Source organism: Rutidosis leptorrhynchoides, chromosome 2 (assembly GCF_046630445.1).
Source record: "Rutidosis leptorrhynchoides isolate AG116_Rl617_1_P2 chromosome 2, CSIRO_AGI_Rlap_v1, whole genome shotgun sequence".
Lineage (NCBI taxonomy): Eukaryota > Viridiplantae > Streptophyta > Magnoliopsida > Asterales > Asteraceae > Rutidosis > Rutidosis leptorrhynchoides.
In genome coordinates, this window is record NC_092334.1 from 218,815,586 (window position 1) to 218,838,129 (window position 22,544).

At 33.3% G+C, this 22,544-nt stretch overlaps 1 protein-coding gene and 2 pseudogenes across 1 annotated transcript; 1 reads left to right on the top strand and 2 right to left on the bottom strand.

Moving 5' to 3' along the window:
• Nucleotides 1–329: 329 nt before the first annotated feature.
• On the bottom strand, nt 330–7,099 carry LOC139888556 (uncharacterized). Its single transcript, XM_071871559.1, has 7 exons — nt 7,084–7,099; nt 3,982–4,092; nt 2,363–3,464; nt 1,714–2,279; nt 929–1,212; nt 577–823; nt 330–337 (listed from the first exon to the last, which is right to left on the bottom strand). Exons 1-7 carry the CDS (start codon nt 7,097–7,099, stop codon nt 330–332), a joined length of 2,334 nt encoding a protein of 777 aa, XP_071727660.1.
• Nucleotides 7,100–7,632: 533 nt separating this feature from the next.
• Nucleotides 7,633–8,479, top strand: LOC139891685 (zinc finger A20 and AN1 domain-containing stress-associated protein 1-like; annotated as a pseudogene).
• A 424-nt stretch (nt 8,480–8,903) lies between these two features.
• LOC139891686 (flavin-containing monooxygenase FMO GS-OX3-like) lies at nt 8,904–9,636 on the bottom strand (annotated as a pseudogene).
• Between the last annotated feature and the right edge of the window lie 12,908 nt (nt 9,637–22,544).

Below are 22,544 nucleotides of genomic sequence, written 5' to 3' on the forward strand. Positions count from 1 at the left end.
ACCTACGAATAAACATACATACAAAAATACATACATAAAATCGTACCTAAACATACAAAACAAACCAACAAGGGACATACCTACGAACATACATACATACAAACTAACAAACCAACACACACATACATACATAAAAACAAAACATACCTAAACAAACATGCATACATACAAACAAAACACAGATACCTAAATCCAAAACAAACAAACCAACGGAACAAAGCAAGTCATAGAAAGAACAAACAACATACACATACAACATTAAAAAAAAAAAAAAGGGAAAAAAAACTCATTGACAAACCAACGAAAAACAACTCAAGTCAAACACAAACCTAAAAACCTACACAAACTTACCAAACCAAAAAAAAAAAAGAAAAAAAAGAAAAAAAAATCACCCATGCCAACAGCCGAACCAACGCAAGCAAACAAAAAAAAACAAACATAACCAAAAACAAACACAAACACCAAAAACCTACTCGTCTATTCTAATTCTAGTCCTCCACGTAATCCTATCAGAAGTCATGTCCTCGGACAATAAAAGCTCCTTCAAGTCCATCTTAATTCTATCCTCCCACCTACGAGTGGGTCTACCCCTTCTCCTTACACCGTCAATCGTAAGTGCCTCGACTCTCCTAACAGGGGCAGTAAGAGGTCGCCTCCTCACATGCCCAAACCAGCGAAGCCGTCCTTCTCTTAGCTTATCAGAGATGCTTCTAGGTTCTAGGTTCTCCCTGAAAACACTATTTGGAATCATATCCAACATGGTTTTACCGCAAGTCCACCTAAGCATTCTCATCTCTGCGACCTCCATCCTTCTCTCTTGCGCCTTCGTCATAGGCCAACACTCTGAACCATATAACATGGCCGGTCTAATTGCCACCTTGAAGAATTTCCCTTTCAGCTTAAGGGGGATCTTCTTGTCGCATAAGACCCCAGTCGCTGACCTCCAATTCAGCCACCCTACCTTAATACGGTGCGAAACATCTTCGTCAATCCTCCCCGATTTGTGGAGCACCGAGCCTAGGTATCTGAACGAGGTTTGTGGATGCAAGATCTGGTCTCCAATGCAGATGTTCACTCCATCCTCTTGAGCATCGTCGTTCCTATCGAAATCACATCTAAGATATTCCGTCTTTTGTCTACTAATTTGTAGGCCATTACTTTCTAAGGCCACCCTCCATTGCTCTAATCTTCTATTAAGCTCCTCCTTGGATTCTGAAACAAGCACGATATCATCGGCAAAAATCAAGCACCAAGAGATGCACTCTTGTATCCCTCGAGAAAGCTCGTCAAGGATCAAAGCGAAAAGAAAAGGGCTAAGGGCCGACCCCTGATGCAGGCCCACTTCTATTGGGAAAACTTCAGTATTTCCCACAGGCGTTCGAACACAGGATTTAGCCCCTTCATACATGTCCCTAATAACACAGATATATCTACTCGGGATACTTCTACTATTAAGGGTCTTCCAAATCAAATTTCGTGGAACGCAATCGTAGGCCTTTTCCAAGTCTAAGAAAACCATCTCTAGGTTCTTTTGTTTTTCTCTATACTTCTCCATAAGGCTCCTAATAATATGAATTGCCTCTATCGAAGAGCGCTCCGGCATGAAACCAAATTGGTTCTCCGACACATTCGTTACGCGTCGAAGTCTAGTCTCAATCACTCTCTCCCAAAGCTTCATAGTATGACTAAGTAATTTTATGCCTCTATAGTTACCGCAAATTTGCGCATCCCCCTTGTTCTTATAGATGGGGATAGTCTCGCTCAGTCTCCATTCCATAGGCATCTTAGAGCTTCGAAACATCTTGTTGAAAAGGCAAGTCAACCACCTAATACCATCATCGCCAAGGCACCACCATGCCTCAATAGGGATCTGGTCTGGTCCAACAGCTTTATTTCTCCCCATCTTACGTAGTGCCAATCTTACTTCCTCATGATTGATCTCCTCACAATCCCTGTTGATCTGGAATTGTTCTATATCAGCTTCTTGCAGATCTTCGTGATGCTCGGGTCTTCCTCCAATGAAGAGAGATGAGAAATACTCTTCCCATCTTTTCCTAATTTCGTCCTCCTTTACTAAAGTTTGACCAGCTTCATTTTTGATAAACCTGATGTTATCAATATCCCTGCGCCTTCGCTCCCTAGCTTTGGCTATCCTGTATATATCATTTGCTCCCTCTTTGGAGTCAAGCTTCCTATACAGATCTTCATATGCCTTTTCTTTTGCCCGGGCTACAGCCTTCTTAGCTTCTCTTTTGGCTTCTTTATATCTCTCTTCAACCCTGGTTCTATCCGTCGAAGTCCCCTCTTGGCAAGTGATAAGCTCCCTGAACCTTAGTTGCTTAAGCGCGACTTTGCTTTGAACCTCATCACTAAACCACATGATTCTCTATCAGTCTTATGTCCCCTCGATGTTCCTACTGCCACACCTAAGGCTTCCTTGGCAACCTCTCTAATGGTGGACGCCAGAAAAATCCACATCTGATCCGCATCATCATTCGGTGTCATTTCTACTGATGCATCAATTCTTTCTACAACCGATGTTTTGAAAGTCACCGCCTTCTCTCCGATCAGCTTCTTCCACAAGATCTTAGGTTGGATGGGCCTCACACTCTTGGTAACCCGTCTCCGAAGAGCCAAATCCATGACCAACAATCTGTGCTGGGAGGAGCATGTCACGTCAGTCAGTACCTTACAGTCTCCACAAGTCCTAACATCCCCTTTGCGAAGTAGCAAATAGTCAATCTGGGTACTATGGCCCCCGCTATGGAAAGTTGCTAACTGAGCATCCGTCTTCTTGAAAAATGAATTTGCAACAGCCAAATCGTGTGCAACAGCAAATTCGAGGATAGAGATCCCTTCCTCGTTTCTTATTCCGAACCCAAAGCCCCCATGGGCTCCCGCATATCCCTCGAAATCAGTTCCTATATGACCATTGAGGTCTCCACCAATAAGTAATCGATGTTCCTGAGGGCACATCCTCACAACCTCGTCTAGCGATTCCCAGAAGTGTCTCTTTTCAGCTTCTCCTAGGCCCGCATGTGGTGCGTATGCACTAATGACCGTGTAAGTCACCTCCTGGATAACTAACCTAACCGACATAATCCTATCGCTCCGTCGGTCTACATCCACAACATTCACATTATAGGGTGGTCCTATAATGATTCCTACCCCGTTTCTAGCTACTCTCGATCCCGAGAACCACAACTTGTAGCCATTGGTCTTGACCGCCCCTCGACCCTTCCATCTAGTCTCCTGGACACACAAAATGTCCACTTTACGTTTACGTAAAGTCTCAACAAGTTCATATCGTTTTTCGGTTAAAGTACCCACATTCCAACTACCCACTCTAATTCTAACCGGCTTCGCTATCCTATTGCCGCTTCTAGGCCCTATAAACCTACCCGCCCCAGAACTAGGAGGACATGACCTTAAGTAACCATGATACAATCTAGAGTCTATCTTATCTAAAAAACAAAAATAGATAAATACAAAATAGATAATACAAAAAATAAATATAAAGTCCCGTAGATAGGATAGGATTAAGCTAAAAAACAAGTAGAATCGGGAAAATACAGAAATAAAGTATCAAGAAGAACCCAAAGGGTCTAGCCTCGAAGAAGACGACACAAAAATCAAATAAAAACAGTAACCAAAGTAACTCGAAAATAAAAGCACAAAAAAGTATAAGATAATAATAAAAGGAAAAAAATAGAAATAAAAATAAATAAAAGGATACAGATTCAAAAGAAATCAGGATCGAATATATGAGAAACAGATAAAAAATATACGTAAAGAAAAAAGAGCAGGTCAACAAAGCAGATACCCAAGGATAATTAATACTCCGTAATAAAGATAATTAATATATAATTGGTTATAGTATAGTAGAATTAATAATAAAAATGGCAGTTGAAACAACAAAACACAGTAAGTTTGAGGTAGAAAACAAACACTAGCGGCGGTACTTGACGGCAGCGGCGATACACGGAGACCGTCTGCGGCGGCAGAGGAGTTGCTGTTGCAGTTCAGATTTGAGTATATCCCTGCGCTGCTTGAGTCCTAGTTGCGTTGACGGCACCCTCTTAATGGAAAGACCTGAAAAAAGCAAAAAAGTAGACCGGAAAAATATTCCGGCGAGTTAGCCGTGACGGCGCGTGGATGCGCGTGGAGCGCGTGTGCCAACAATCACCGGAAAAAAGAATACGATTAGAATCTGCTAGTTAATTTGGGTTTAATGGAATGGGTCTCTGCTTCTAGTTCGGTTTGAATTAGGAGCAATCGTCAAATTTAGTTTTGGGTTATTTTGAGTTTTGGGATGCAAGATTACAGAGAAAATAAAACGGTCGGGAGGAGAGAGAATAAACTTTCAAGTTACTAGTAGTTACTAGTAATTGTAGTTACTTGTAGTTACTAGTAATTGTTGTTACTTACTTTCAAGTTACAAGAATAAACTTTCTAGTTTGATTCTTCATATTAATCTTGTATTTTCAAGAACATACAAGAACTAACTACCTAGTTATGTTCTACATACATTATGTCAAAAGATTTAAAGTTCTTGTGTTGTAACTCATGCTTGAAGTACATGAAGTGAACTTAAGGTTTACTTTCTAAATCTTTAAAGTATGCAAACCATGAACTTAATTACTTGTTTACTTAGCTATTTACTTCATTTACTTGCACCTTAATTTCATGATTTATGTTATTATTGGTCAAATATTACTAGTTAACTTTGATCTCATTAATCTTGAACTAAAAGTTAACTTTGAAAGTTCAAGAACACACAAATAAGTTTTCTTTAAAAACAACTTTGTATACTTATGCTTGATCTAGACTTTTGGGTCTTGGATCTTCAAGATCTAACTAAAGAACTATGTTCTACATCTTAAGATCTTGATTAGTTAGTTTATTTTCAAGTTTAGAGTTCAATATTTCTATTATAGCTCATGTAAGTGTCAAACCTAAGACTTTGATGTAACTTTGGTTCATCAAACTACATGCAACTCTTAAGTGAGTTGTGCTTCATGTCTTAGACTTGCACTAGTGTTATGATGGTCAAGACTTGGTTAATATGACGTAAACACACCCATGAGTTGTACACTTGAAGCTATATGCATCAAGGATGAGAACCATGATGAACATCAAACACCAAGACCACCGGAACCCTTTTAAACTTACTGTTTCTGTCCAAAAGCTACTGATCTGATGTTTCTGTAACAGACCAGTAGACCTGGGCTGTCCTAACCTTTATTTTTAGATAGAAATTTTCGAGTAGATAACTTTTCATATAGGACTCGTCTTAATCCGAGTTACGGTTTAGGATTTATGGCCCTCCGAGCGTCACTATGTCTTTTAACGTTGTGCAGAAATTTCAGACCTACTCGCACTTAAACCGTCACCACGGTTAAACGAAGACGAGTTTGATTCTGTAAATTTTACCACACTTAAGGGACTCATATACGGAGCCATGGCCACTGGTCTCACCTTAATTCAGTAAGGGTAGAGGCCGTGGTGACTGACTGAAGTCAGACTTTGTTTTAAACTACTTTCATAAACGAAACCTACTTTACGCCTTTTGTTTAATGATGAATGATGATGACCCTTAAGACCTTAATTACATACTTTTAAACCTATTAAGACGATTTACTAACCTAGTACTATTTGACTTAGGTTGAGGACTTCGGACCGTTTACTTGCACACCTATCCCGACTACTACTTAACCGCTACATATCATTGTGAGTTATAGCATTCCCTTTTTACTTTAACTTATTTTGGGAACTGAGAATACATGCGGATTTTATGTTTTACATACTAGGCACGAGTACTTAAACTTATATATGTGTGGGTTATACAACGGCATAAACATTCCCTTTAGCTCGGTAACGTTTAATCATTGGTTTTTGAACCGTGAACGCGAATCTTAGATATGGATCCATAGGGTTTGACATCCCCACTCGGGCTAGTCGCGCTAGCATTTAACGAGTGTTTAATACTTCGTAAACATACGCACTTGCCAAGTGTACTTTCAGGGGGTATAAACGTTAAGTTAGTTACCAAGTGCCCACGGTTAACATATACTTTATCATACTGTTTTGAAACGCTCTTTGTAGCACTGAAATCTCGTGGCCTACCTTACATACTGTTATACTTAAACTATAGCTCACCAACCTTTGTGTTGACATTTTTTAAGCATGTATTTCTCAGGTGCTTGAGGTTGCTTCCGCTGTCTTACTTGTTGTGTTGTAGACACCCGCTGCTTAGAGTTGTCCACGCATGAACTACTTTACTTTGCATTCAAACATTAGTACTTTTGAATTATGACTTGTAACGACCATTTGGGGTCACGTACACTTAATTATTGCTTCTACTTAGTGAAGCATACTTTTGGAATGTAAAACTTTCGATGTTGGTTTGACATCACTTTTAATTATGAATGCAAACTCTGTTTTGAAAACGCATATAGTACTTAACCTTGTAATGATCCTGTTGTTGATGGTCCGTACATGATGATTTAGTACGGGGCGTCACACGTCTTGCGGAACAAGAACTTGTTATTCCTTTCGATGAGCTTAATATCGATGACAAACTCCACTCCATAGCCAAACCTTAAAACAAAGTAAAACCCCGATCGTCAAAGTTCGTTGAAATGCCAAGATCAAATGCAAAAGAAAGTACCATCACTTATTCGTAGATTTGGCAGTGCAAGGTCTCGAGGAAGAAACAACGACTACTACTTCCAACTAAATTTCGGGACGAAATTTCTTTTAAGGTGTAGGTAATGTAATGACCCACCTTTTTCCGTTATTTTATTTTAACGCCGTCTTTTTTTAGATAATACCTTTCGTTATCCAAATTCGTATCTCCTGTTAACTAATGTTCTTAATATTTCCGTTATTCGATTATAACATCTCCCGTTTATTCTCGCGTATTTAAAATAATTCGTTCGGTTAATTCACGCACTCGCTTTCAAACTTGAGGGACCAAAGTTGCCAATGGACCAAAGAAGTTGACTAGTTGAACTAGTCAAACCCTTCACCACCATTCATTTCATTTTATTTTCTTTTTCCAACTTTCCTTTCAAGTATTACTTCCCTCTTTCACCATTATTTACAACTTCCCTCTTTCACCATTTTCATACCATTTTCATGTAAATAATTCAATCATCATCCAAAACAAATTGTACTTTTGATTTGATAATATTTCCCCAGCCCCTGTGTCATTGCTAATCCCTAAAGACAAAATTGGGGCAAACTTTAATGCGTAATTTTCTGTTAAGATAAAATTTCAGAGCAATTATCGGGTTTTAAAAAATATAGATTTATCCCAATCCTAACTATAAATATTTAATAACTTTCCCAACTTGTTAAACTTTGATTGTTTCAACCAAAAGCTAAGGCTAAACTCGTCTTCTCACATTTCCTAAAGCTATACGATAACATCTAGAAAGTGTACATAAGTCGGTTTCCAATAATCCACAAAGACAAAATAACCCTCACCTATAACCCCAAAAGCACTTTACCCAAAGGGCATTTTAGTCTTTTTATAATAATTTGATGAATACTACGGAGTATCAATCTCTTTATCCCCACTTTATATAAATCCGCCTTCCCCTTCTCCTTCTCCTTCTCCGTGTACCATCTTTTTAACTTTTTTTTTTTTCTCTGAATTCTAAACATTCTTTTATTAAAATTACTTTTTTTTTTTAAACTCCTAATCTCTCTAAATTTTACAAATTTGAATCATGGGTTCTGAGGCTAACAAGATGAACGATGGAACAAGTTTCCAACCGTCCGAGCCAACACCATGTGCAACTGGTTGCGGTTTTTTGGAACCGCTGCAACAAACGGTTACTGTTCCAAGTGTTACCGTGATATCCGGGCCCACGAAGAACAAGCTGTATCTGCTATAGCTGCTGTAGACAAATTTGTAAATAACGTTGTTACGTTGCCGTTACCGGTTCCGTTATCTGAAGCTACACCATCTGAATCTGAACCGGCTGTTGTTGCTGAACCGGTGGTTGAAGTGAAAAAAGTTTCAAACCGGTGTTTGACTTGTAACAAAAAAGTGGGTGTGATGGGGTTTAAGTGTAGATGTGGGGATATGTTTTGTGGTATTCATAGATATCCAGAGACTCATGCTTGTGAGTTTGATTTTAAGAGCACTGGTAAAGATGCTATTGCGAAAGCGAACCCGGTTATTAAGGCTGATAAGGTGAACCGGATCTGAACCGGTTGGTGGTATTATTAGGTGTTGGTGTTTGGTGGATGATGGGGTATGTTACGTGGTAAGTTAGTCTTTTTTCTTTTCTTCTGTTATGTTGTTATGTTGTTAGATTTTATGATTTTATTATTGGGGGTTGAATTTGATTTAATACAAATAATAATTGTGAAATATAAATGGATGGTTGTTTACTACGGAGTATTCTATATGTAGCCTTTTATTTTAATTGTGCATGATTCATTCATTTCTATGAGCAACCTTTGGTGTTTTATGATAGCTGTTTCTTTATTATGAATTGTAAAGGTGAAATTGGTGATTTGGTTAGAAATTTGAAGATATTTCCAACACATCAAACTTTATTGTGTGATTAACTTAATTTTAGTGTGAACGAATGAGAGTTTTGTGAATAGAAGTAAAGTACTGTGAATCTAAAAAATTTTAGACAAAATTTCATTACTCTACCCCCGAACTTTATATATCAAATTTGACTCTAGTCTTTTTTCTTTTCTTTTTTGTACATTCTTCATCCGTTACCTCATTATCATGTGGGGGTATTTTAGTCACTTTGTCTTATCCCTTCTCTTTTTTACTTCTCTTTTTACTTGCCCTAATTCATTATGCAAAATCCTAATTTTGTCATCTCCATATAATTCACCAATATCCTATCATTATCATCAGATTCAAAATCGAAATTAAATTATCAAAACAAATCCAAATAAGAAAGTCAGATTCACAAGCTTCGTTAGCCAACACCATTCAAATATGAATATATACAAATCCATAAACATATACAAATATTCACGCAACCTTTCAAATCTCTTGTATTTGAAGAAAACCCTAAAATCACTCAACATCAGGCAACGGTGGTGTTCCTTCACCCATTACAAACAACGAGAGCGTCAATTAATTAATGCATAAGCATATTCAATTCAAAAGCAAAGATACCTGTATATATGCAATTCGGGGCTCCGAATAATGCCCATTACAAACAACGACAGCATCAAAAGCTTCATTAACAATCCCACTTGTATTTCTGGATTTAACTTCCCACTTTCCATTTTCAATTCGCCAAACCCGACTCACCTCCGTTTCAAACCGAATCAACTCACCAAGCCCAAGAGGATAACAGATCGGGTCGGGTCCAGGCCAAGAGGATCGGATTCGGTACAGCTGGTATATATCCAAGTGCCTCCGACTTGGGATTCTTTTTCGAAAATGACGACGGAGTGGCCCTCTCGATGGAGGTGGCGGGCTGCGGCGAGTCCGGCTGCTCCGGCGCCGATTACGGCGACTTTGCAGGCGGTGATGGGAGACATGGTATGGATGGATAGTAAGAGTTTTTTTGGAATATTTGGATTGAATTGAACGAATGTTTGGTGCAATAAGAATGTTGTTAGGTTGTATACTGGGCATCAATAATAAGGTTGTATAAAATTAGGGTTTTTAATTTGAGAATGATGAAGGGTGAAAAGATAAGTTTAATAATAAAGAAAAAAATAAAATAAAAAGACTAAAGTACCCTCACATGTTTTGCACATGACTGAACAAACGGCTGAAATTGACGGAATACAGATGGAAGGATGAGGGACGTAGATTTTTGATATATTAGAGACGAGGAATGCACAAAAAAAAAAAAAAAAAAATATGGATTCAAATTTGATGTAAAGTTCAGGGACGAGGAATTAAATTTTGTCTAAATTTTAATAAGTTAAATAAAATAAAATTGATAATGATTTATGATACTTGATACTTGATACGGAGTACTTAATTAATTATGAAGGTGATACTCATACACTAGTTTTTGATCCATACACCTAATTTACTATGATGGCTCAACTCTCAAAATAAATTTAAGGATATAATTGTAAGTTTTATGATAAAAAGTGTGTATGGATTAAAAACTGAAGTGAGTATTACTTCTCAATTTTTATACAGAAACAAGCATAATCCGTAATATTTTGACTTATTAAAATCGACTTGTAGGGTATTCTTTGATTTTTGTTAAAATAATCACATATACCAAGCATAAATTGTTTCCATAAGTATATATAAAATATTGGAACTAATTTTTATACAGAAACAAACGTACTCCGTAATATTTTGACTTATTAAAATCGACTTGTATTCTTTGATTTTTGTTAAAATAATCACATATACCAAGCATAAATTGTTTCCATGAATATATATATATATATATATATATATATATATATATATATATATATATATATATATATATATATATATATATATATATATATATAAATATTGGAACTAGTTTCCAGGGATAAGTGTAGTATTTATAGCATTATATTTTTTTATGGGAAATTTAAAAACTTTATTAATAATCGACAAAATTTCATTCCTCGTCTCTGAACTTTACATCAAATTTGACTCCTCGTCCTTTTTCTTTTTTTTGTGCATCCCTCGTCCCTAATGTATCACAATTCTACATCTCTCGTCCTTTTTCTGGACTCCTCGTCATTTTTCTTTCTGTCAATTCTACATCGCGCATCCCTTAAAAGGACGAGGGATGTAGAATTGTGATACATTAGGGACGAGGGATGCACAAAAAAAAAGGACGAGGAGTCAAATTTAATGTAAAGTTCAGAGACGAGGAATGAAATTTTGTCTTAATAATCTAAAGGAGGAGCTATAGCTTAGCCCCACAAAACAATACAACCAACCTAGAAACTTGCTCCCTCCGTCCCATATTAATAGTCCATCTTTCCTTTTTCGTCCGTTCCAAATTAATAGTCCGCTTTCATAAATAGAAAAGAATAATTGGATATAGTACTTATATACCATTGCTTTATTCAAGTAAGACAAAAGTATAAGTAAAAAGTAATGGGTAAAGCTGTAAAGTATGGAAAATGTAGACAAAAAGTACATGTGACAGTCACTTTTTCTTAAACTATGTGTTTTTTGTTCGTAGACTATTAAATTGGGACTGTGAGAGTACAATAAAAGCCGTCAACATTATCGTTCTCAAGCTAGGCGTCATGGACTTTTTTGATCTTCACTTTAATTAACTTTCCTTCAATCGAGAATCTTCAAAACATTTCGTAGCCGAATCGACATACTTGCTCGTGGAGGTACCAATGCCATCGTGAGACGAGAAATCGAGGATCTTCCTTCCTCTTCAAGATCACGACCAGAAGAAATGAAACGCCCCGTCCTAATCCATCCGGATGAAGTCCATATCGATTATAAACGATTTATAATAGTTGATTACATCGCGAGGTATTTGACCTCTATGTGATACATTTTACAAACATTGCATTCGTTTTTAAAAGACAAACTTGCTTTACATCGAAAGTTGGCGGCATGTATATCATTTCATAATATATCCAACTATAATTGACTTAATAATAATCTTGATGAACTCAATGACTCGAATGCAACGTCTTTTGAAATATGTCATGAATGACTCCAAGTAATATCTCTAAAATGAGCAAATGCACAGCGGCAGATTTCTTTAATACCTGAGAATAAATATGCTTTCAAGTGTCAACCAAAAGGTTGGTGAGTTCATTAGTTTAACATAAACATTCGTTATCATCATGTTAATAGACCACAAGATTTTCATTTCTCATAAATATACGTCCCATGCATAGAGACAAAAATATCATTCATATGGTGAACACCTGGTAACCGACATTAACAAGATGCATATAAGAATATCCCCATCATTCCGGGACATCCATTGGACATGATATAAAAACTCGAAGTACTAAAGCATCCGGTACTTTAGATGGGTTTGTTAGGCCCAATAGATTTATAAAACATTTTATAAAATTATTCTACATTAAGGTGTAACAAAAATATTTAATGATACAACTCAGCTTAGAATTTAAAATCAATGCTAAACAGCATATAATAATCCATGCTAAACAGCATATAGTAATCTATAGTTCTATTCCACAGCCTGAGGTGTAATCAAAAATATTTGTTGATACAACTCTACATAGAATTTAGTTTTTGACGGAACTATTTTGTAAATCAAAAAGCTCATTTATTCATCCCAAAACATTTAAAGAGTTTTAAAAATGGGATTAGTTTTTGTGTCTATTTCGTCAAACATTTATAAAACAGCGCATGTATTCTCAGTCCAAAAATATATAATGCAAAAGCAATTAAAAAGGGAGCAAATGAAACTCACAATACTGTATTTTGTAGTAAAAATACATATGACGACATTGAACAATGCAGGGTTGTCCTCGGATTTACGGACCTATATCATTTGTATATTTATTAACATCCATAGTTGTAATTGAACACACACACACACACATACACACACACACACACACACACACACATATATATATATATATATAAATGTATTAGTTATATCATTTTTATGTTAATAACATATATTTCATATGTTCATTTTGTATATATATATATATATATATATATATATATATATATATATATATATATATATATATATATATATATATATATATATCATTTGTTTGTCAAAACCCTAATTCTCTTTATATTAAGTTAATACTAGAAGTTATAAAAATGGTGATAGTAATATTACTAATATACTTATGTTACTAATAATGGTTCTAAAAATGATAATAATCTTAATATTTACGAAAATACTAATAATTTATAATAATACCCCTTAAATAATAATACTACTTAATAATAATATTAGTAGTGATATTTTCGTAAACTATATTAATGATACTAACTTTTAATAACCATGTTAATAATAATAATAATATTGGTAATATTGAATAATACTATAATACTTAGTCAATAATGATAATAATAATAATAATAATAAATAATAATAATACTTAAATGATAATAAAAAAAATATTAATGATAACAATGTCTTTAATACTTGTAAATATAATTATAATTTTAGTAATAATAATTATAGTTCTAACATTCATAATATTAATAATCATAATAATAACAATAATCATTAATACACAAAATAATAATAATAATAATAATAATAATAATAATAATAATAATAACGATAATAAAAAAATGATATTACCTTCAAGCAATTCGGCCTAAAAAAATACACTGCCCTATCAGGAACTCGAACCCCCCGACCTCTCGAATACCCTCTAACACCTCATACCACCCATCCGTTTCCTTCTTTCTGAATTTAGACCCTTCCTTTTAAATATATCACGTATCCTATAATTAGCCTACATCATCTCCTTCGTTCTTACTAGTCGACCCATTTGAAGCTCACAATTCAGATTACGAATTTTATGGTTTCATTTTCGGTTCGTAACCAATCATCGAACTAAAAAAAAAAATAAGCTCTTGAATAAAAAAAATAAAAAAAAAATGTAGAACTACCTGTTCGTCGCTGCCATAATAGGAAAAAAAAATTGATTTCAAAATTGTGATCGTTTTGGATAATTACCATAATATGAAATAGGTTGTAAACACTGCATAAAAACTCTACAAAACATTAATTTAACTGGAATCGTAACGAAAAATTCGAATTTGATTCAAGAACAAAGTTTGACTTTTTATAACATAAACTTTGACTTCGAAATTGGAGTTCCATAGGAAGAATTGGAAAATGGGTTTTTGCAGATAGTTTAAGCTATAAATTCCTAACGAGACTGCATTTTTAATTTTTGAAATAGGATTCAAATTCGATTTATGAGTAAAAAGTAGTACATACAGAGGTTTTCGAAAGTAAAAAAAAATTGATTAAATTCTCAATCTGATTCTGTAAGAAAAAAAATATAACTGATATAAAGAGGGAAGATAGCGATTGGTAGTTGTTTGTTTTGATGATTGAGTCGACAACATTTTCACGAGCGTACAGTAAAAGAACAGAAAATATATAGAGGGATACACATATCACGTATGCATAAATCTGAGTTATATTATATATATTTAATATTTAATTTAATATTAGTAATTAATAATTGATAATATATAATAATAATACTAATAATATTAATAATAATAATACTAATATTAATAATAATTTAAAAATGATAATTTTTAGTAATATTAATCATGATAAGAATAAATCGTATTATTTTCTAATAATTTATACTAATAATAATTCTTAATAATAATATCTAATAATAACGCTAGTAATAATAAAGATATAACAATTTACATATTTTAGATTTTTTTTAATATCAATTTATATTATATATAATAACAATACATACAAAAATGTTAGAATTTACTGTTAATAAAGAAAGTAATATTAGTATAATATTTATATTTTACTTCCAATTATATATGCATTACATATTATTAATTATGTATTCTTTAATACTTATGTAATAAAATTTAATTAATATTTATATATTTTATCAATATATATATAGTAATAATTATGTTTATATATTATATGTATATTCAAATTACTATATATAATTATGTTTTACATATCCAGATTCATTACTTAGATAGATGTATCAATCAATTATATATATTAAAACAAAATTTAAATTCAAAGTATAACATTATACAGTTTATAATTTGTTAATCATTGACAAATTATGTTCGAAATCAATTAATAACATGTTTTAGTTATTTTAATTTATCTTTCTTAATAACTAAATCAGTTCTCTATTATATTTATTTTACAATATCTAATTATGTATATGTTTAGTTAATTACATGTAAATTTCCATATTGCGTTTATAGGTTCGTGAATCGTCGGAAACAGTTAAAGGTCATTGAATTCATGTAAACAAATTCAAAAATTTTTAAGACTCAATATTACAGACTTTGCTTATCTTGGTGATATCATATAAAGATTTAAGTTTAAATTTGGTCGAAAATTTTCGGGTCGTCACAAGAAACCACTTGATGATTCCAAAAAGATCATTAATAATAGTGTTTGTACCGCTTTGCCAAAATCTTAATCGGAATCTGGCAAAAACAACGAATCATTATTATCCATCATGTTTGACTAGAAATTCTTTGAACCTATGCCCTTCTTAACTCCGCAACCCTTGGATACCACCCGCGGGAATTTGGGATCTTTAACATTATTCCAAACCTTCCTACAAATAGCCTTAAAACCACCTTCCATGCCTTTGGATACATTGCTCACAGTGACCTTCAAACCAATATCCTTTAAAATCACCCCATCAAAATACACGATTATGTCCCCGTTAATATACACATTTGTGTACCCCTTCAGAATACGCATTTGTAACTAATGAAGAAGCACTCTTTGTACTAAAACCACTATAATAACTTAATCAATATTATCAGACAAAACCATAGTATCAACAATTGGCCTATGATTCCCATCAGTTTAAATTAAATCCTTTGAGCTAGCACTGAAGTCCCCTTCCAGGCCCGAACTAGAAACACCCAAAGAGTTAGCCTTTGCCACCACAGAATCCTCAGTACCTCCCGGACCCGCAACCACCTCATTTAATGAACATTGGATCTTTTCAAGGTCACTCGAATAGAACGTGTTTGTTATAGTTTTGGTTAGAAGAATTGATATGGTTGCTTATTGAAGGATGTTATCCCACATAGGTGGGAGAACGAAGTTGGAGGGACTTGCTTGGTATAAAAGGAGGGTTAAGTCTTCATTTTAACTTGCACCAATCAATATTTTTAGTATTTGATGATTTCTTTCTTTTTTTGTCTTGTTTGAGAGTTGTATTAGTTAAATACTTTGGAGAGTGTAGTTAGCTTAAGAGAGTCGTCTATGTCATTTTATATTTCAATCGTTCCCTATGGTTAGCGGACCAATATTTGATTCGGGCCTGTTATTACATGCGTTTATAGCCATTTTATTTGTCGCTCTCATTCCTTATGTTGTCTCCCTTGCATTTGCAGCAGATTGAATGTGTGACAATTTGCTAAGTTTGCATTAGGTTTTTGTTTTTAAACACTCCTTTCCTTTGCAATTTCCAGACCAGTAATTTATTCAGTTGTCCATATAGGGACAGCTGTAGGCACCGCTGGGTTTCTACCTAGATGGATAGTTTCACTACCGATGATCTCGAAATCAGAGTATGCGGGGTGATATTCATCTAGCTTTGGCATTTGAACTGCGTACTCTGACTCGGTACACGTGTCTTTGTGTTGGTGATTTTGGGGCTAACCCTGAGTGTAAACCAATTTAGGAAAATATAAAAATGTACGAACACTTAATAAGTATATGAGAATAAATAAATGTAAATCTAAGGTTATTGCCATCGGTCCACGAATGGCATTCATACCCGAGTGTTAATCCGAGACGATTTAGTAGATCTGGGTGGAATTGGTCGACGTGAAAACTCTCCGGTCCGTATAACGTGATAACCCTAACTGAGATGAGGATCTACTGAAGGGTGGTTTTAGTCGATCCTTTAGTTGTTGTGTGACGACCCGAAAATTTCCGAACAAATTTAAACTTAATCTTTATATGATTTCGACACGATAAGTAAAGTCTGTAATGTTGAAATATCAAAAACTTTGAACTATGTTCATATAATCAATTACCCTTTGACTGTGCTCGACGATTCACGAACATTTATGTGTATAGATATGTATATATAAGATCTAGTTATATTAATTGAAAACGTTAACAAAGTATTAGATGTATAATACTTTACATGAACGTATTTGTTTCAATATATATTTAATATAATTATAGACGGAATTAAAAGATAATATCAAATGATTGAATTATCAGATACACTGTGATTATGATTACGAGTCTCTGTTATGAGGTCCACTTTGATTTAAGAAATCTGTTCTTTTTAACAATATTCGAAAAATGGTAAAGTGATTTACATGAAAGAACGAAAGTGTCAATTAACGAGAACCAGACAAATGTTAGTGGAGATTCCTGCTTGACTTTCAATGCATGCTTTACAATGATTGTCTCGTATCTCTTGATAAGTTAATATTCAAACTAAAATAAACGGTGATCCGAAAATGAGTTCTATAAATTTTAGGCATACTAAAAATGTATTTAGGATCTAGTTATTTAATTTTAACACTTTTTATATTTTACCCAGAATTGAGAGGGACAGTTGATGTAATTTTTATTTAATAAATTAATGATCGAATTTTATACCATATTGACCAAAATAAATAAAGATATTTAATTTAAAAATTTTGAAATTTTTTCGAAGACTTTTTATCCGCCATTAATTTACAACGGACCACGATATACTATTCGAAATAAAACTGTCGGTACAAGAATACAAACTTACGTCTGCTAGGCTGTTCCTAATTGAGTAAATTGAGTAAGTTTACTATTTTCTTTTGCTTTTCAATATCACCATCCATCTAGTCTCTATATATAATATAATATATATATATATATATATATATATATATATATATATATATATATATATATATATATTACATGATGCATAATATACAATTATATGAATACTATATGTCTGCTACTTCATCCAAATAACACCCACAACACTTGTTAATATCCTGTCTAAAAGCACACCATCACCTTTCCTTGTTTTGAGTTTAGAACCACCTCAATTCACCATTTTCGACTACTACAACACGATGAAACCCATCATTAGAATCACCATCACAATCTTTTATCATCTTAAATTCACCACCCTCACTCCCCATTCGTGACCACCTCTCATCCACTATTAACCGCCACCATCACCTTAATTCATCACCACCATCGTTGGCCTTGAAAACAACCACCGTTACAAACTTGTGTTTTCTTTTTGCCTCTATAAAATGATCACCTCGCCACCTTGGAACCCATGCTATCACCACCCCATCACCAAATACATACAGATTAAATAGGAAGACACACCACCATCACCAACTTCTAATATTTTCTGTTTTAGTCGAACCCTCACAACAACCGTAACCCACCATCTAATACTTCTAACTTTTTCGTGAGCTACTACATCTCTCAACCGTAAAAAACCACTCCACCATTTCCAACCCGCCACCCTCACCACCTCTCAATCATTTCGGTTTTTTTTCGAATTCACAACCAATCACCAACACCCTATTCACCACCGCTGCTACTGCAACTGGTTGCTTTATTTTCTGTTGTGTTCAAATCCCCACCAAACCACCACCACTAGACCTCCCTATCATCACCTTTAAATCATACCGCTACTACTGATCTACTGTTTCTGTTTTTGTCCAAAAATCACCACCTCTATCGAATTATCAACTGCTACCTGTTGCGGCTATTGCAGTACACTTCTTTTTCTGTTTCTTTTATTGTTAATAGCAATACCTACCACATGTTGATTAATATAATATAAATAAATGGTGACTCGATTTCCACTAACTCAGGATGTGTTTTTTTTTTCTGTTTCCTGTAAGTTTACAAACTGAAATATCATTTGGGCCGTGAATCATTCCTATTTGGGCCATTTATGATTTAGGTGGCTTTACAATATGGACTAAGTGTTGGTTGGGCTTCAATCTGATTAATATGTTGGGCTGTGATATATATAGTTTCTCTAAAAACTTTTGGTTGGGCCGAATTGTGATGACCCGGGAATTTCCGACCAAATTTAAACTTAATCTTTATATGTTTCCGACACGATAAGCAAAGTCTGTAATCTTGAGTCTCAAAATTTTTGAACTATTATGATGTATGCAATTACTCTCGACTATTCCCGACGATTCACGAACCACTATCTGTAAATAAATACATATAATATATATATTTAAATACACACACACACACACACACACACACACACACACATATATATATATATATATATATATATATATATATATATATATATATATATATGAAAGAGAAACTTATGTGATTTAATTCATTTGTGTAAATAAAAAAATAATATATGATTTTACTATAAATCTATCTATATATGAAAATTACATTGAATATATATAATTTCGAATTTATTTAATAAACACTCGTGGCACTCGTTTACCATCTTGATGGTTATTAATCAAGTTAAAACGAACTTATATGATTTTAAAATAAAAGAGTGATCCGAAAATGAGTTATATAAGTTATAGGCTTATTAAAAGTATATTTAGGATCTAATTATTTAATTTTATCACTTTTTATATTTTACCCATAAATGAGAGGGACAATTGATGTAATTTTTATTTATTAAATTAATGACTGAATTTTATACCATAATGACTAAAACAAATAAATATAGTTAATTTAAAAATATGGGATTATTTTGAACACTTTTATTCGTCACTGATTTCGCACGATACACAGTCCATGAAAACTGTCGGCACAATCAAACAATTGAAAAGGCTTTACTATTCTAAATTGGATTCTTTTCTCTGCACGTTTATAACTAAATTATATTATAATAATTATTATATTATTACTAACTAATACTGTTTTTGTTTATATATGTATGAGTTACATACACTCATCCACTTACCCAAATTAAACATCCACTTGCATTAAAGCTAACCAAAATCAACGGATGCTTTCCCATTTAATATTGTTTAACTTGATTTGTTAATAAGAAATGGGTAATGTTTAGTTCTATCTCCATCCTAATATATATGCATACATACCACACAAAGATACCACACATCTCCTACCACCTTCATTTGATAATCGCCATCACCATATTACCACAATCACGACTTACATCTCCCTCTCAAACCATCACCACTTGCTACTTGTGTCTTTCTGCCTTCGATCACCATGTCAAACACCACCACCTTTCTATTACACGTCAACAAGAACCACATCAACACCGTGAATCTGTTATGTTTACGGTCACCATCTTCATCGTCTTCGTCAACTCACAAAAATACCACCATATATGTTATAGACGGCTGTTGTCTCGCCACCCTTTAAACTATTATAGGCTACTGCTATTTCCTGCTTGAGTATCACCCACAACCACCACCCATATCAACCACCACATCATAAAACCACAACTATATTTATTACTTCCTGTTTCTTGTTTTAAAGACCCAAAAATAACAAACCACCACCCTCATCTTATCCTTTGATCACCAACCTCAATACCATCGACTACCACCTACAACCGTTGGCCATCAACACCCACCACCAATATCTTAGTATCACCACAATCATGAACATCACTATGTTTCTTTTTCTTTTTCGTGACCCATCTCCACGAACAACTATCAATTAACCAAGCCACATCTTGTGATCACTGATCTCGGTTGATCTATATCTACGATCTCTGGATGTGTTGGTGATCTATACATGTCTTCTCATCCACTCAATAAGGTTCTAATTTATTACGGAGTACTATATCAATTTAGTATTTAATTAAACAATTAATGATTAATGGTGATGTATTTGTATATGTATATGTAACTAACCGTATAGTAAATAACCAGTCCATGAACTAAGAAACTGAGTAAATGACTGAGCGACCTTAAAGTAGTTCGTTATCAAAAGCTTAAACTTCATTCGTATAAAAAAATATATTAAATTTCTATTTTGAGAATTATTAGACTTTATGACATATTCTGTTAATGAAAGGTATTGATATCCTTTTCGTTATTTTTTTTATGATTGTGCTATGGTTTCAATTTATCATTTTGTCATACTGATTTTTTAAAAAAAAAGAAAAAAAATGATGTTTATAATTATAATTATGATCTTAATATTATGATATAGAGGAATGATGATGATTTTAGCGAATGATAAAAACATGATAATGGATTGTGATATTGATAATTATGATGGAAGTTTGTAGAAAAAGAAGAAAACCGAATTAATGGTTAAAACATATTAATCTGTGACTTATTTCAGAAAAACAAAAAAGCTTAAATGGTTTGGGGTGTTTGTGTTAAATGAGAGGTCATGGGTTCAAATCTAGGCAACTGCAAATATTTTAAAAAAAAAAAAAAAAACTATAGATGTTGTCTTGATAGATGGGCCTATTGGGCTGCTAAATTAAAAACTGAATTTGGGCTGTAAAAAACAAAAACCGAATTTGGGCTGTTAAAAACAAAAACCGAATTGGACTGTTAAAAAAAAAACGAATTGGGCTTTAAATGGGCTACTGTTATTTGTGACCCAACACATTTGATTTAAATAGTATGATTATTATTAATATCAATTATATATTAAAATTAAAATTATTATTATTATTATTATTATTATTATTATTAATATTATTATTATTATTATTATTATTTGTTATTATTGTTAAATTAGTTATTATCATTACTAATATTAATATAATTGATATGATATTATTATTATCATTATTAACATAAATGTTATTACTATTAATATTATTATTATCACTATTTTAGCATTATAAATATTATTTTAATTTATTTATTAATGTAACATACAAATTCTTAATATAAGAAATATACTAATAATATTAATATATAAACTTGTTAATTGTTATTATGTGTTTTAATATATATAAAACTGATATAGGTTCGTGAATCCGAGGCCAACCCTGCATTGCTCAATATCGTCATATGTATTTTTACTACAAAATACACTATTGTGAGTTTCATTTGCTCCTTTTTAAAATGCTTTTGCAATATATATTTTTGGGACTGAGAATACATGCGCTGTTTTTATAACTGTTTTACGAAATAGACACAAGTAATTGAAACTACATTATATGGTTGAATGATCGAAATCGAATATGCCCATTTTTATTAAGTCTGGTAATCTAAGAATTAGGGAACAGACACCCTAATTGACGCGAACTCTAAAGATAGATCTATCGGGCCCAACAAGCCCCATCCAAAGTACCGGATGCTTTAGTACTTCGAAATTTATATCATGTCCGAAGGAGGATCCCGGAATGATGGGGATATTCTTATATGCATATTGTGAATGTCGGTTACCAGGTGTTCAATCTATATGAATGATATTTTTATCTCTATGCATGGGACGTATGTTTATGAGAAATGGAAATATGAAATCTTGTGGTCTATTAAAACTATGAAATGATTATTTATGTTAAACTAATGAACTCACCAACCTTTTGGTTGACACTTTAAAGCATGTTTATTCTCAGGTACGAAAGAAATCTTCCGCTGTGCATTTGCTCATATTAGAGATATTACTTGGAGTCAATCATGACATATTTCAAAAGACGTTGCATTCGATTCTTTGAGTTCATCAAGATTATTATTAAGTCAATTATATTTGGATATATTATGAAATGCTATACATGCCTGTCAACTATCGATGTAACGAAAGTTTGTCTTTTAAAAACGAATGCAATGTTTGTAAAATGTATCATATAGAGGTCAATTACCTCGCGATGTAATTAACTGTTGTGAATCGTTTGTAATCGATATGGACTTCGTCCGGATGGATTAGGACGGGTCTCTACAGTTGGTATCAGAGCGGTGGTCTTAGCGAACCGGGTCTTGCATTAGTGTGTCT